The sequence below is a fragment of the Thermobia domestica genome, chromosome 17 (assembly GCF_964235325.1).
Source record: "Thermobia domestica chromosome 17, izTheDome1.hap1.1, whole genome shotgun sequence".
Lineage (NCBI taxonomy): Eukaryota > Metazoa > Arthropoda > Insecta > Zygentoma > Lepismatidae > Thermobia > Thermobia domestica.
Window position 1 is genome coordinate 56,281,121 of NC_137470.1, and position 14,237 is coordinate 56,295,357.

At 35.7% G+C, this 14,237-nt stretch overlaps 1 protein-coding gene across 1 annotated transcript; it reads right to left on the reverse strand.

The window, feature by feature from the left end:
* Window positions 1-1,291: 1,291 nt before the first annotated feature.
* Window positions 1,292-13,288, reverse strand: LOC145674336 (uncharacterized). The gene is made up of 2 exons (XM_081744268.1): window positions 12,736-13,288; window positions 1,292-5,182 (listed from the first exon to the last, which is right to left on the reverse strand). The coding sequence occupies exons 1-2, from the start codon at window positions 12,918-12,920 to the stop codon at window positions 4,864-4,866; spliced, it is 504 nt and encodes a 167-aa protein (XP_081600394.1). The 5' UTR covers window positions 12,921-13,288; the 3' UTR covers window positions 1,292-4,863.
* Window positions 13,289-14,237: the final 949 nt, after the last annotated feature.

A 14,237-nucleotide genomic window follows, 5' to 3' on the forward strand; every position in this document is an offset into this window, starting at 1 on the left:
AGCCAAGGGAACATAGCCAGTGAATTGAATTTAGAAGGTCTTGACTTACAAAGTAGTGATATACAGACTCTGTTTGAGAACGGAGCCTGACCCTGGCTTGACCATCGAATATAGTGATCTTCATTGGCCAGAGGATACACATCTTGCCCATTGATTTTCGTTGATATCCGGCTTGTAGTTAGCAAGAGTATCGTGTATAAGAAGAGCCGAGGCTGACCTTGGCCAAAGAGCTTTCAGGTGAACCGATGTTTATAGCTTTGACAATGGGCTACTGCCCACTAAATTTCCTTCAGATGCAGCAGGGAGTTAGCGATGAATAAAGTAGGCATATGAACAGAGATGAACTGAGCTGTCTGTTCCTGGCCGAGCTCGGCCACCAGGTATACGGACTTCTATTCCTTAGGCGACGGGATACTTACATACTAAATTTGTTTCAGGTCCGGCTAGTAATTACTATACTACACACGCACACAGATTTATATATATGGTGTTTCAAGACAACAGGAACAACATTTGGGAGGTGATATCTGACACAAAGATAAGACAAAAAATATAGTCCAACCTTGGTGCAGACAGCCGTCACTTCGGTGTTCTGCTCTGCCGATAATATGGAGAAATGAATTTTAAACGTCCATAGTTCCAATAGTATTGGACCTACCGAAGTCGGGCCAATACTTTGCTTATTACCTGGTATGTACCCTATCGAAATATCGATATCTCAGACTCATGTGGTACTTCTGCAACAATGTCTATAAAGGAAGTTGGTGAACACTTCAAATTTTATGAACGTAGCCAAACTCCTTCTATAAAAATTGCTTCGTGAGTACAGCAGAATTTTGAAGAATGTGCTTTGGATAGCGCACATATTAGTTCCTAAGTGAACTCATGACTCGGTTACGGTAGGTCCTATAGTACTGGAGCTCTAGACCCTTAACGTTCATTTTATTTATTTTTCCTCTCAGCCTGTAGCTTCGAAATGAAGAATGTCTGCACTAAGTTGGTGTATATTTTTGTCTTACCTTGGTGCCAGAAATCACCTCCCAAACGTTGTCGGTATTGTTTTGAAACATCTTGTATGTATATATCGAGAGAAACAGTAATGCTACATATACCTACGCCTCGAGCTAAAGAAGTAGTCTAACATTGGATCACTAATAGAAGATATACATTTAAGCAGAATCCAGCTTTAATTTTACTATACTAGCAAGAAAGGCATAACTTGGTTCCTTGTTTCCCTACCTTCGACAATGTCTTGCACTACCAAACTTGTCACATTTAAGGAAACAATTAAATTAGATTAACTTGAGTATCACTTTGTTTCAGTCCTTATCAGTTTTAAAGTATTGGACGTATCATATTTTAGGAACAATAAAATTGTAAGAAGAGAATGGAACTACATCCGGTATATAAAATAAAACAACCTTGTTTGTATTAAGTCTTGCAATAGTATCAGTACACAACACTAGCTGTTGATTTTATTCCTACCTTTTAACGTACATTCTCGTTTTCCAACCATTTCCTGTCCCTTCAACTATTAGTAGAAGAGTTTCTTTTATATTTTCGCCCCAAACGTTTCAAATAAGTATGTGCTTGCAGAAAATATAGACAGTAGTATTAAATTGGGAAAAATGTAAACAGATTAAAGGTATTTAACAACTTTCAAGGAGACAGCCTCCAACAGTACTCTTTTACCAATTTTCTAGTGCTAGAATAAAATGTTTGTCCAGAGTGAAGTTAATTTTGCACATAAGATATACATCTAAATATATATGTGAATGCGTATACATATGAATATATGAATACAAATGCTTCCTGAAATTAACTTCATTATGAATCCGATCTGTTACATTTGGTTTTAAACGCGTCTTGTGAAATATGATTTCCAAGTAAATTTCATCCCACCACTAAGACGGATTAGGGTTTTCTTCGGTATGTGTAAACACGTGGTCTCTTAATTGTGGCTCATATTGTTTCGCAGCGTCCTGGCCCGCATATTAACGTAGATGTTGCCAACCTATTTTTTCAGAAAGTTCCTCTGCGCATTCCTTACATGTCAAAGGCCTCTTAAACAAGTGCGGCGTGTGTGTTCCAATCTGTGAGCTGTCACTAATACCCTTCTTACACTCTTGACATAACTCATGTTTATAACTTGTACCTGTTGTGTTGTCAAATTTAAATCTACACTAAATAATTTCTCACACTCTTGAGGCATATGAAGTTTATCAGCCGTGTGTGTTAACACGAAACTAAAAAAAATGAGTTTCTACTAAAGTTTCTCTTTAGCTATTAGCACATATAATGCTTTTAATATGATCCGGTAATGTATCATGAGAAAATGTTTTTTGACTAATCTTTTTCCATATGTTGACAGATGTATTTCTCATATGTGTTCAAATATGTACTATTACATGTGAACCTGGACCTGGCTTCTATTACATGTGAACCTGGCTTCTCACACTCTTAGCACGCAACATGTTGGTGATTTCTAAGTTAACATTTGTCTTAATACATTTTGACCCAAGTCTATCTCACATTTTTGTCAATAAAGAAATGTTTCATCTGTATATGGTGCCACATGTGAGACTCGATTCTCGGTGCTTATGTTGTTTCAGGCCTGTTATTGTAAACATGTTTTTTGCAATATTGAATATTCACTTGCAACTTGGCACGTATGAATACAGCCTGTAAACGAATTAATTTTTTTCTGACAAATCCGTTCGTTACAACTTTATTTACGCGCAAAACTTTTCTTTTCTCTATGCCCTAATATGAGTCTAGCCAAATATGAAATTTGAATGAATTAACAACGCACTTTTCGGATATATCAAGTATTTCACCGGTATGTGGTAACATATGAATCGCCAAACGAGAACTTTGATTCAATTCTTTTTCTACACACTTAGTACGTGCATTTTCCACATGGATTAGAATTAGGACTTTTCAACAAGAACCTTTTCACACATTTCTCTGGTATGTTGTTCATCGCCTATGTATGTATTATAATGTGTGTTGCAAAACTTGAACTTCAATTAAATATCCTTTTGCACTCTTGGAACGTTCGAGGCTTTTCGCTTTTATTCATAAACACAAGTTTTGCTAAAACTCCTTTTTTAACTTATCTCTCTGCACGGTGTTGGCATGTGCTAGCTTTTGTTTTTTCCTACGCACAAACAAGTGTCTTGACAAATTGGAGTTATAAACAACTCCGTTTTCTAAGAACATGTGATATTTTTCATCGACGTGTATTAACATGTGTTTCCAAACTTGAACTTTAATAAATATCTTTTCACACTTTCCTTCTCGTCAGATTTTATTTTTGTGTATTAAGATTTCTTGTAAAATCTGAACTACGATGAATACCCCTTCCACATTGTTGCAAATGTAAGTTTTTCATCTGGATGTATTAACGTACGTCTTGCCAATTCTGAATTTTGACAAAAGCCCTTCCAAACTGTTGACAACTTTGATTTTTTCAACTCTAAGGATTATTGTGTGTGTTGTTGAATGAGAACGTTAACTAATTTGTCTTTCAACTCTCTTGGTATGTGTGTGATTCTCCACCTATGTGTATTAACAAATGTCTAGCCAAAACGAACTTTTCTAAAAATCTCTTTCCACACTCGTTACACGAGTGAGGTTTTGGACCTGTGTGTAGTAACATGTGTCTTGCCAAATTTGATATTCGACGAAAACCTAGTCCACATTCTTATCAGGAAAGAGTTTTTTCGTCTGTATGTATTAATATGTGAGATGCCAAATGTGAACTTTGGGTAAATCTCTTTCCGCACATTTCGCAGATGTGATGTTTTGCAGCAGCGTGTGTTAACAAATGTCTTCCCAAATCTGAATTTCGACGAAATCTTTTTCCACACTTTTGGCATGTGTGAGGTCTCTGATCTGTAAGTATTAACATATGTGTAGACAAATGTGAACTTTGACCAAAACCATTTCAACACTCCTGGCAGATGTGATGTTTTACACCATCGTGTATCAACATGTGTCTCGCCAAATGAGAACGTCGGCGAAATCCCTTTCCACACCATTGGCACGTGTGAGCCCTTTCCTCTCAATGGATTAACATGTGCGTTGTCATATTTGAACTTTGACTAAACTGCTTTCCACACTCTTGGCATGTGTGAGAATTTTCGTCTACATGTGTTAACACGTCTCTCATCAAAACAGATTTTTCCATAAATCCCTTTCTGTGATATTTTTCATCTGTATGTGTTAACATGTGTGTTGCCAAATTCTAACTTCGAGTAAATCCCTTGTCACACTGCTGGCATCTGTGAGGTTTTTCACCTGTATTTATCAGCGTGTGTGTTGCTAAATGTGAATTTTGACGAAATCTTTTTCACACTCTTGGCACATATGAGACTTTTCACCGGTGTGTACTAACGTGTGCTTTGCCAAATCAGAACTCTGACGAAATCCCTTGCTACAATGAATGCAAATGTGAGGTTTTGAACCTGTGTGTATTAACAAGTGTCTTGTCAAATGTGAAATGCGACGAAATCTTTTTTGACACTTGTGGCAGCTGTGAGATTTATCACCTGAATGCACTAACATGTGTCTTGCCAAACGCGAATTTACAACAAATCCTTTTCCATAACCTTGGCAAATCATAGATTTTTCACCTGAATGTATTACCACATGTCTTACTAAATGTGATTTTTCTACAAACCCATTTCCACACTGTTGGCAGGCATGACGTTTTGTACCAGTATGTGTTAACATGTGCCTTGCCGAATTTGACTTTGACTAAATCCGTTTCCACACACTTGACAACTCTGAGTTTTTCACCTGTATGTATTAACATGTGTCTCGCCAAATGTGAGCCTTGACTAGATCCTTTTCCACACTTTACGCAATGTGATGTTTTGCACCTCTGTGCATTAACATGTGTCTTGCCAAATCTGAACTTCGACGAAATCCCTTTCCACAATCTTGGCATGCGTGAGATCTTTCACCTGTATGTATTAGCATCTGTGTTGCCAAATGTAAACTTTCACCAAATCCTCTCTCACACTCTTGGGAAGTATTATATTTATCAACTCTATGTACTAACATATTTGTTGCCCAATGTGACGAAGTGTAACCTTTGTTAAACTCTTTGCAAGTAAGGGATTTTCCATCAGAATAAGAAATTCTTCCCTTTCCTGTAAAACACGTATTTGCTTCTCTGGAAAAAGTAATTTTATGAAAAATGTAACAATGAAACGGAAATCGAGGTAAATAATATGAAACACCAAGCAAATGCAGCGGTAGCATGTACAGTACAGCAAAAAGAACTTAATCTTAAATATGATGCACTCGCACTCATTCATAACTCATATTTCAAATTAACTAGTGTCCAATAATATTGTACTAGCAAATGAAATCTTACAAAAATATGCAACCTACTATCTACTTAGTTTCAAGTGCTTCAAAATGATTTTATAACTTCCGTAAAACGCGCTTGAATGGGTAAAAATTATATGATGCTATATTCCTAATGTTGTGATGAACATTACAACCCTTACAATTTAAAAACACTTATAAAGCGAAAGGTACAAAAGGAGTTCACATTTAAAATGATGCTTTAGGAAATATACCCCGCCTTTTTCAAAGCATTCTGAAAAGTGCACATTTTATTTATATGAGTTAAAGTCATTTTTCTTTGTAAAAATGCGACCTGAAACAGGTCAACATTTCTTACAGGAAGTAGTAAGATTCAGTAACTGCAAAGATCATGAACCTGGTTACAATAGTCATAAGATTATAGGCTATTCGATTTACTGAACAAGGTGTGAAATTCAAAAGTTGAAATAAAGCATTTGTTTGGAAAAGTTCTTGCAAATGTTGCAACCTTGTGATGAGGTGCGTGTTTCGTTAGTACAAGAAGATAAAGAACGTACTGCGCATGGCTTCGCGAAAGCATGAATGAAAACGGAAAAGATTTAATTATTTGGAACAGGCTTGATTTTCATTGATGCTTTCATAGTAATCTGCACTGTATAATTTTAGCACCAACTGTGAAACACAGAAGAAAATAGATTATAATCTTTATATTACGTTCGGTAATATACGAAACACTTCGCTCTGGAATAAACAGAATCCCAAGGCAGGTAATCGTAGGAACAAAACTTCTCTTCTGGAACTCATAATAGACTAAACCAAGCCAACCTGGATTCCTATAATCACTTTGAGAGGATCGTGCTGTATCATATTCTCTTATCGTTTTTGACTTACAAACCGCCTACATTGCTTTCTCATTCACAATAATTTTACGATTCCTGTACGGATTACTGACGCAAGCGAAATGACCCACACTACCTCAGATATTTCAAATTCACTATTTGTTTAATAATATGTAATTGCTTCCTATTTTAAAGATCAACTATACATACAGCGACGTAAATTTTATATTAGTTCACCTCACGCTAAACGACTTACTGAAAATTTTCTTTTCCAAATTCATGAGTCTTCTTTCCTGCTTGTCAATTACCATCCATATTATACTATACGATGCGTTTACAAAAAAAGTGATAGGATGTTAGCACAATGTGCGTGAAATACAAGTTAAATGTTTGAATGGTAAAAATCTGGCGTGGTTAAAACATACATTGTTTGCCAAACGATGAACCAAATAACAGCATTGCTATAGTACTTCGATAATAATTAAAATCTGAATAAAGGATTGAATTGGTGGCACTCAAGGACAAAGTGTGCAGGGAGCATATTCTGTATAACAATACTCAAAACTTCTGCCAAATGTCTGTCATATGGTTACAATTTTTTAACCTATGAGTATCAAGGAGGTGGCATGTATTATAAGATATATCAGTATCAATACTAAAGTTAAACAAGTGAATATCATTTTAAAGTACGAAATAAATTCTTTTAAACAATGCAAATTTAATATTCAAACTTGAAGTAGTTCAACAGTAACTACCGCTTGCAATAGACGAAAAAGATCAAAGATAGGACCAGTTCGGCGGACATTGAATCTATGTCAGGAAGCCATTACTAGCTACCCTTTGTTCTTTCTCTTGTATGGAGATAAATTTCGAAAAAAAAATCGTTAATATGAAGCACTTCCAATTTGAAGAGGATTAAGGTATCTCTGGGACGCTGAAAGGATTAAAATAAAGCAAAAAAGAAAACCATCCTGGATACCTTGTAGTTTTTCTATAAAGTACTAATAAATTCAATCAATTCCGGTTTGGATATAGTGATGGTGTTTGAGATGAGAAATTATATTCAATGCAAATAGTAATTGTAGCTATTGATTACAATTTGTGTTCTATGGTGATAAATTTTGAAACAGAAAATTGATATTTGAACCACTTTCATATAGAACAGAGAGTAACGTAGAGGATGAAACTTGTTCTTGGCAAATTAAATCAATTGCAAAAGAGCGCATTTAAACATATTCTATTGTTATTCTCTATAGAAATATGTATTGAAACTAGTAATAACAGTAAGTTTCAACCAAATTCTGCTTTGGTATGGTGTTTTGATAGTGTATCTTGTCTTGAGACTTTGTATCGTTTGTAGAAAAGAATCCTCGCTACTGTTACCATTTTCGTTTTATGGCCATAAAAGTTGAAACCTGAAACGTCTAACTCCAACAACTTCCGCTTTGAATAGACCTTCAAAAGGAAAGCTCATGCAATTGCTGAAAATCATATCTCAATATCTGTTACAATTTTCGCACTACAAATATCTGGATTGAAACCGGGAATTAATAATAAATTTGAACTACTACCGGATTTGGTGTAATTGTGTGAATATTCATGATGTGCTGTCTTGAGACAAATCGTTTGCAGAAAACACTTCTCCCTAGCTATTACCTTGTTTGTTATGTGGTAATAAACGTTCAAACCAGAAATGGTTAATTCTAACCACTTCAAGTTTGAGTTAAATTGAGTTGAGTTGATTTTGAGTTTAACGTCCCTTTTAGCCCCCGACGCTACGTGAGACGGGATCTATAGATTAACATGGAATCCAAACCACATGAGCTCCTGCCTTCAATCAAACTCGGGTCTGCGACACCAAAAGCTCGTAAGGTAAACCACAGATCCACGAAGATCTCATTGAATTGTATTTCAACCGATTACATGAGTATCTTCTTTGGATGCGAATTCTTTGCAAAAAAATGGAACTTGATAGCTTTTAATGTTTCTGCTCTAAAATCAGTATTTAAACTGAAGTTAATAGTAAATTTCGGCCACTTCCGATTTTGAGAGTGTGTTGTGGATAGTCATTATATATTGTATTGAAACGCTGAATCGTTTACAGAAAACTGCTTGTCGTTATGTGTAGGAGATTTTGTACTATTGAAATAAAAATTTAAAAACATATTTAAACCGCAAGTAACATGAAATTAGAACCATGCCCGGATTCGGTAAAGTTTTGTGGATAATCACAATATGTTGTGTTTGGGCACTGCATTATTTACGGAAAACCGCTTTTCGCTATCTGTTACCATCTTCCTACTATAGTGATAAATGTTGAAATCAAAAATGACTAATTTGAAGGCCTTATGGTATGAATTGAAGGTTAATGGAGAAAATGGAACCTACTATTCTGATTTTGAATCGATTGCAGGAAACCGCGTCTCGATATCTCTTACTGTCCTTACTCTAAAGAAATAAGTATTGAAACTAGTTGTAGTAGTAGGTCTGAATCACATTCGTTTTTGGTAGAGTGCTCTGGTATGACATGTTTTCTTCACCCTGTAAATGGCTTAGAGAAAACCGTTTGTCGCTGTCTATTAAAGTTTCTGTTCTATAGTAATAAATAATGTAATCGCTAATGACTAATTTCAATCGCTACGGTTCGAATAAAGGTTAGCGGAAACTGTGGAACCTTTTCTTAGAACGTCAAATTGATTCGTAAAACCGCATCTCGATATCCCTTACCATTCTTGCCCTTTAGAAATAAGTAGTGAAGTAGGAGATAATATTAAATTTAAAGCACTTTCTGTTTCGGTAGAGTACTGGGAAGACTCATTTTGTCTTTGATGCTGAATCATTTGTTAGAAGACATCTTGCTATCTGTTTCCGTTGTCTGGCGATAAAAGCTTAAACGGAAAATGGCTAGATTCAACTATTTCTGTTTCAAACAAAATTTGAATACAGTAGATGGAACCTATGGTGTAGATGCTTCATAGATTGCAAAAAGCCGCTCCCTGATAAATTTCACTGATTTATTTCTCCAGAAATCAATATTGAAACCGGGAGTACTAATAAATTTGAAATACTAACATTATCGATAGAATATTGTACATATTAGTGATATATTGTGTTAAGAGGCCGAATTCTTGGAAGCAAATCGCTTCTCCCTATCAGTTGGTGTTTCCATTCTGTGCCGATAAATGTTGGAACCGACATTGAAATCGCAGTAATAATGAATTGGAACAACAGCTGATTTTGGCAGAGTGTTGAAGATGCCAACGAAATGATAGACACTGAATCGTTTGCAAACAATCGGTTCTCTTAGCTGTTAGTATTTTATTCTATGACTATAAAGGTTGAAACTAAAACGGCTGATTTGAATGAATTTCAATTTGAGTACAAGATTAACGGACGAAAAGGAACCTATTCTTGGGACGCTAAAATAAATTCTTCAAAGAATTTACCGTTTAATCTCTACGGAAATCAGTCTTGAAAACGGATGTAATAGAAAATTTAAATTCCTGTAAAAGTAAATATTTGAGAGAAGAGAAACGGAATAAGACAAGTTGCCACAGATATGACAGTGAAAAAAAAGTCGACCGAGACAGGAGAAAGTGCAGGTTATCACCTTAAAAGGAAAAAAATAATATAAAGAAAAAAATCGAAGTTTGATCATGAAAACTCTTGTAGCCGTTGATCAATATGGTCAAAATCGGCAGCTAACCCAGTATCGTATGTCCTTTAAGCCAGCTGCAAAGACAATCGAAGAAACGTCATGCACATAATTTTCTTGGTAAATTATGAGCATTTTGGGATCCTGTAATTTCAAAGCTGGCTTCGAAATCAATTTGAGCTTTGCACTTTTTCCACACGCTGGTGATACTATTTGAAATATGAAATCTAGCTGCAATTAGTAAGGGTCCATGTGACAACTTGTTGATTTGACATGGAATAGCCCACGCGCCACAGTATGGACCAGTACAGAAAGACAGTATGAAATTTGGTAAATATTATGAATACACGACAGTCTAAAAAGCAGATTATATATAAAACCGTGGATTTATAGCCATCTTTGTACTTTCCTACTCTAAACCTGAACCGAACCATGCAAAGCCTCTTAGAAGGTGCAAGTTTTCATGCTACTAAGAAACTTTTGTCCGAAAGGCGAAATGTAATTAATACTTTTTTGTTTACGACAATAAACTTAACCTGGACAGTAGAGACATAATTTGTAAATAAATGAATAAATAAGTCTGCGCTGGCATTTTACAAGAAAATGTTAGTGCCCCATAACAAATATTGAGACTAACTTCGCTCTAAAACAAATTTATAATAATAATGAGTCTGTCGCTCTAAAGTTATTCTACACAGAGGAATGCAACTTTGTCCATATGATGTACTAGGTGCATATTTTCTGAGAAAATGTTACTGTCGCTTAATAAAGATTGAGACTAACGTCGCTTAAAAATTTATTAATGGTCATGATAAAAATCTCCCTTTAAACGAAACCTGCAGAGAAGCTGGTATCGTGTACAAGGTACAATTTTAATAGGTATTAAAAACTACCGGTATTTTGTCGGAAGGACACTTTATATAGTTACTAGGTACTGGTAAATCTATTCTTAATCTAAAATTACCACTTATTCATTTGTAGCTTTTATTATTCACTATTAATCACAAATATTTCATACTTTCATGCTTCTTTTGCTCTTTCCTACATCCGTATGCATAAATATAAGTATTATTGCGCAAAATTAGTACCTTGGAACATATAAGGTTGCAAGCTACGCACTACTCATAAATGACTAAAAGAATGGGCCGAATAAATATCGTCTTCCTTCCCAGTGAAGTTACACAACCGGATCGTGACGTAATGTCACGTGGTATTTAGTCCACTTTGCACACGTAACTTTATTGATTAAAAAAGTTATTCACTTACTTTATGAAATATAGCTGAGCTAGCGTAAGCGAGTGAAGGTGGTTAAAAACCCCGTAGGGCTAGTTTTATTCCACTTTGACCCACATGATAATACGACGAGACATTACGTCACGATCGTGCAGTGCAACTTCAATGTAAATCTAACCTCTCACTTCACCTCCATTATAGTAGCATACATATGCTAAGTTAGTAAATAACATAGTGGGTTTGAAACACTGTGAGATTACTCCCTACTGCCTCCTTAACTTATATTGCATCAATCCGCGAACGCATACAGTTCACAATTTAATTTATCTTTTCTCCCTTATTAATCAGCCTACGGTAATGACCTTCCTAACATTTCTTATTCTTATTTTCATATTTCGTCTGATTCTGTTCATTTCACCGTAGAATTTGTAGTTTGGGGCCGCCATCTGCGGCAGATAATCCTACGAAATTTACGTTACTAATGTGTTAAGATACTTTGAAACAGAAATTCGAAAGCAATGAAAACATATTTGGATGTTATTTATAACGTTTTTCGTAGCGAACATATACATAATTCAACACGTAAAGTAATTAATTTTATGTCATATACAGTGTTTTGCGCTATGCTCGTTTATGTATATACCCATCTTCGCATACTTGCCAGCTTTCAACGGATGCATCCCTTCACTAGCACTAGGGTCCCCGTGCTGCACTTCTCTTGTGACTTGATTCGATAGCATTCGTGCTTTTTAACTACCAATGTAATACAAGTTGGATAATGTCATTTGCACAATAGTTCTTATTCTGTATGTACACTTACGGCCACCCTAAAGTGAACCTATATGAAGGAACGCTAGCCCACATTCCAAAAGTAATTGTTAAAATACAAAAAGTCGAACTCGTGAAAAGAGAAGCAAATATGCAATGAATTTATGAATGGATCCATACGATAAATGTACAGCCATTTTTGGTTAGAATCGTCTCTTATCTTGTGTTTTGAACTAATGTCGTTTGGAAGCCCTGGGGGAAAATGTGGCTGGGCGGATTCGAGATATATAATGGGTAAAATCACAAGCGTCCATATCTTTTGTTCCAGTATAAGGCATTTCGTGCTGCCTGTGCTTTCGCAGAAGGCTCTAATATGGAACAATATTGTATAGCATCCATATTGCAAATATCTATAAGAATTGGTGAAAAATGTGTAATCAATAATAATCATTACTTCATCGAAATACGAGGTCTATAAGATTGCTTAGTAGTATCGATCATTTATGGGGCCGCGGTGGCTCAGTGATAGAGTGTTCACCTCTGATGCAGGGAGTCCCTGGTTCGATCCCAGCTCGTGCCAAATGAACTTTGTGGTGGACAAATACCGTGTGCGTGGGCTTCCTCGGGTTTTCCCATTTCCTTCATTTCTCATCATCACCTTCTTTAGCCTAGCCGGAATAACGTGGGATGTAAAATTCAAAGATTTCATTTATGATTTTGTGTACAGCGAATGTAAGTGTGCCGTGCCACTTTCAAACCGTAGATTGTTAATTTACGTCGACTTATCTCCGATACCAAACTATATCTAGCGAAGTATTTCATTTAGCTATAAAATTTCCGAATACATGTGACTGTGTTATCAATCTAAAGCTATTACTTTATTTAAAAAAATGACATTACCTTTCAGGCCCAACTAAATTTAAACCTTCTGTTGTTAATTGTTTGTAGTCATCAGAGTGTGACAGGCGCGTCTCTTCAACCACTATTTTTCTTAGCTCATCTATATTACTTTCAAATGTAGGGTCTTTTACTGAAAATTCTGATTTCACCATATCAATGTTTAATTTCACATCCGAAGAATACATATCTACATGCTTCTACTTTGTTTGCTCTGCTTCCGTTGTAGGTAATATTAATTCTTTTTTGTCAATCATCAGTTCGTATGACCATATTTTCCCTTCAAGTGGATCTTTCTCAGGAAAGTCATTCTCGATTTCTTCTTTGCACATGAATTCAAACTTAACACACGACTTGCCAGTCATTATGACTTTACATTTATGACGAACTTGTAGCTGTGCTTGATACTTTCAATTTATTGTATCTTATCAGTGTTAATAAAATGATTTAAAGGAACGTCTATAGAAGCAACTTTATACTTGCAATCAAATATGATCAAATTTTAATAAAATACAGAAGAATTGCTTTCTGAAAATAACACGTTTCAATGCTTTCGTTGTTTGCTTCTACGAGCCAGTGTTGTCAACAATCTCTGAGGAAAATAGGCTAGATGACCTTGAGAAATGATTTTTTTTTTTACCCAAAAACTGGATAGATTTTGAACTTCTAACCTATAATCCATATTGTAGGTTTCAAACAGTTGTTTGTGTGTGTGTGTGTGTATGTGTGTGTGTGTGTGTGTGTGTGTGTGTAAGATTAGAAGTGAATTATAGTGCAATTTGAAATGTTGAATTTTATTCGCTGAAGACTAACAAGTATCATACGTAACTTTAAATTACAATAAAATCCATCAACAACTCATCTGATTTGTGAAAGTCAACAGCCATATTACCAGTTCAATTGAAATAAGACTTAACCGATGACGTCGCAGCTAGCCGAGGCACTGGAACTGGATGCACCATCGTTGGATTGTGGATTGGTTGTGTAAATTGCCATTGTTCCAATTTTCAGTAGTGCTTCTTTCGGCAGGTCATAGTCGTTACAGCGCTTCTAATTTCTTCGTACACCCACACGAATCGTCATGATTGCATTGAATGTTTTCTAGCTAATCAGATATCTTATTTGTTTCCTTTAATAAACTAAAACTGTCTCCGTGGCTTGAAGAATCGAACAGTTACTAAATGTATTAGAAAACTCTCGTTCTTGTAATGAAATGTGGAAATTAAAATAATTGAATAGTAGCAAACGGAGCCGTTACAGGAGCGACATTAAAATTCTTTCTCAGTCGACAAGTATTTTTAAGTATCTGCACTAACGTGCGCAGGACATTGGGAATGTGGGTGCCAGATCTAAAGTACCACCATATGGAATGTCATCCTCCCCCCACATTCCCTTAAGAAAATATAGCGTCACCGCACCCGACGCTGCGTCGGCGACGCACGGCACACATGCAAACGGGAAATAATTTACACGTAATCTCTTCTCAGTTTGTAATAATTCTACAT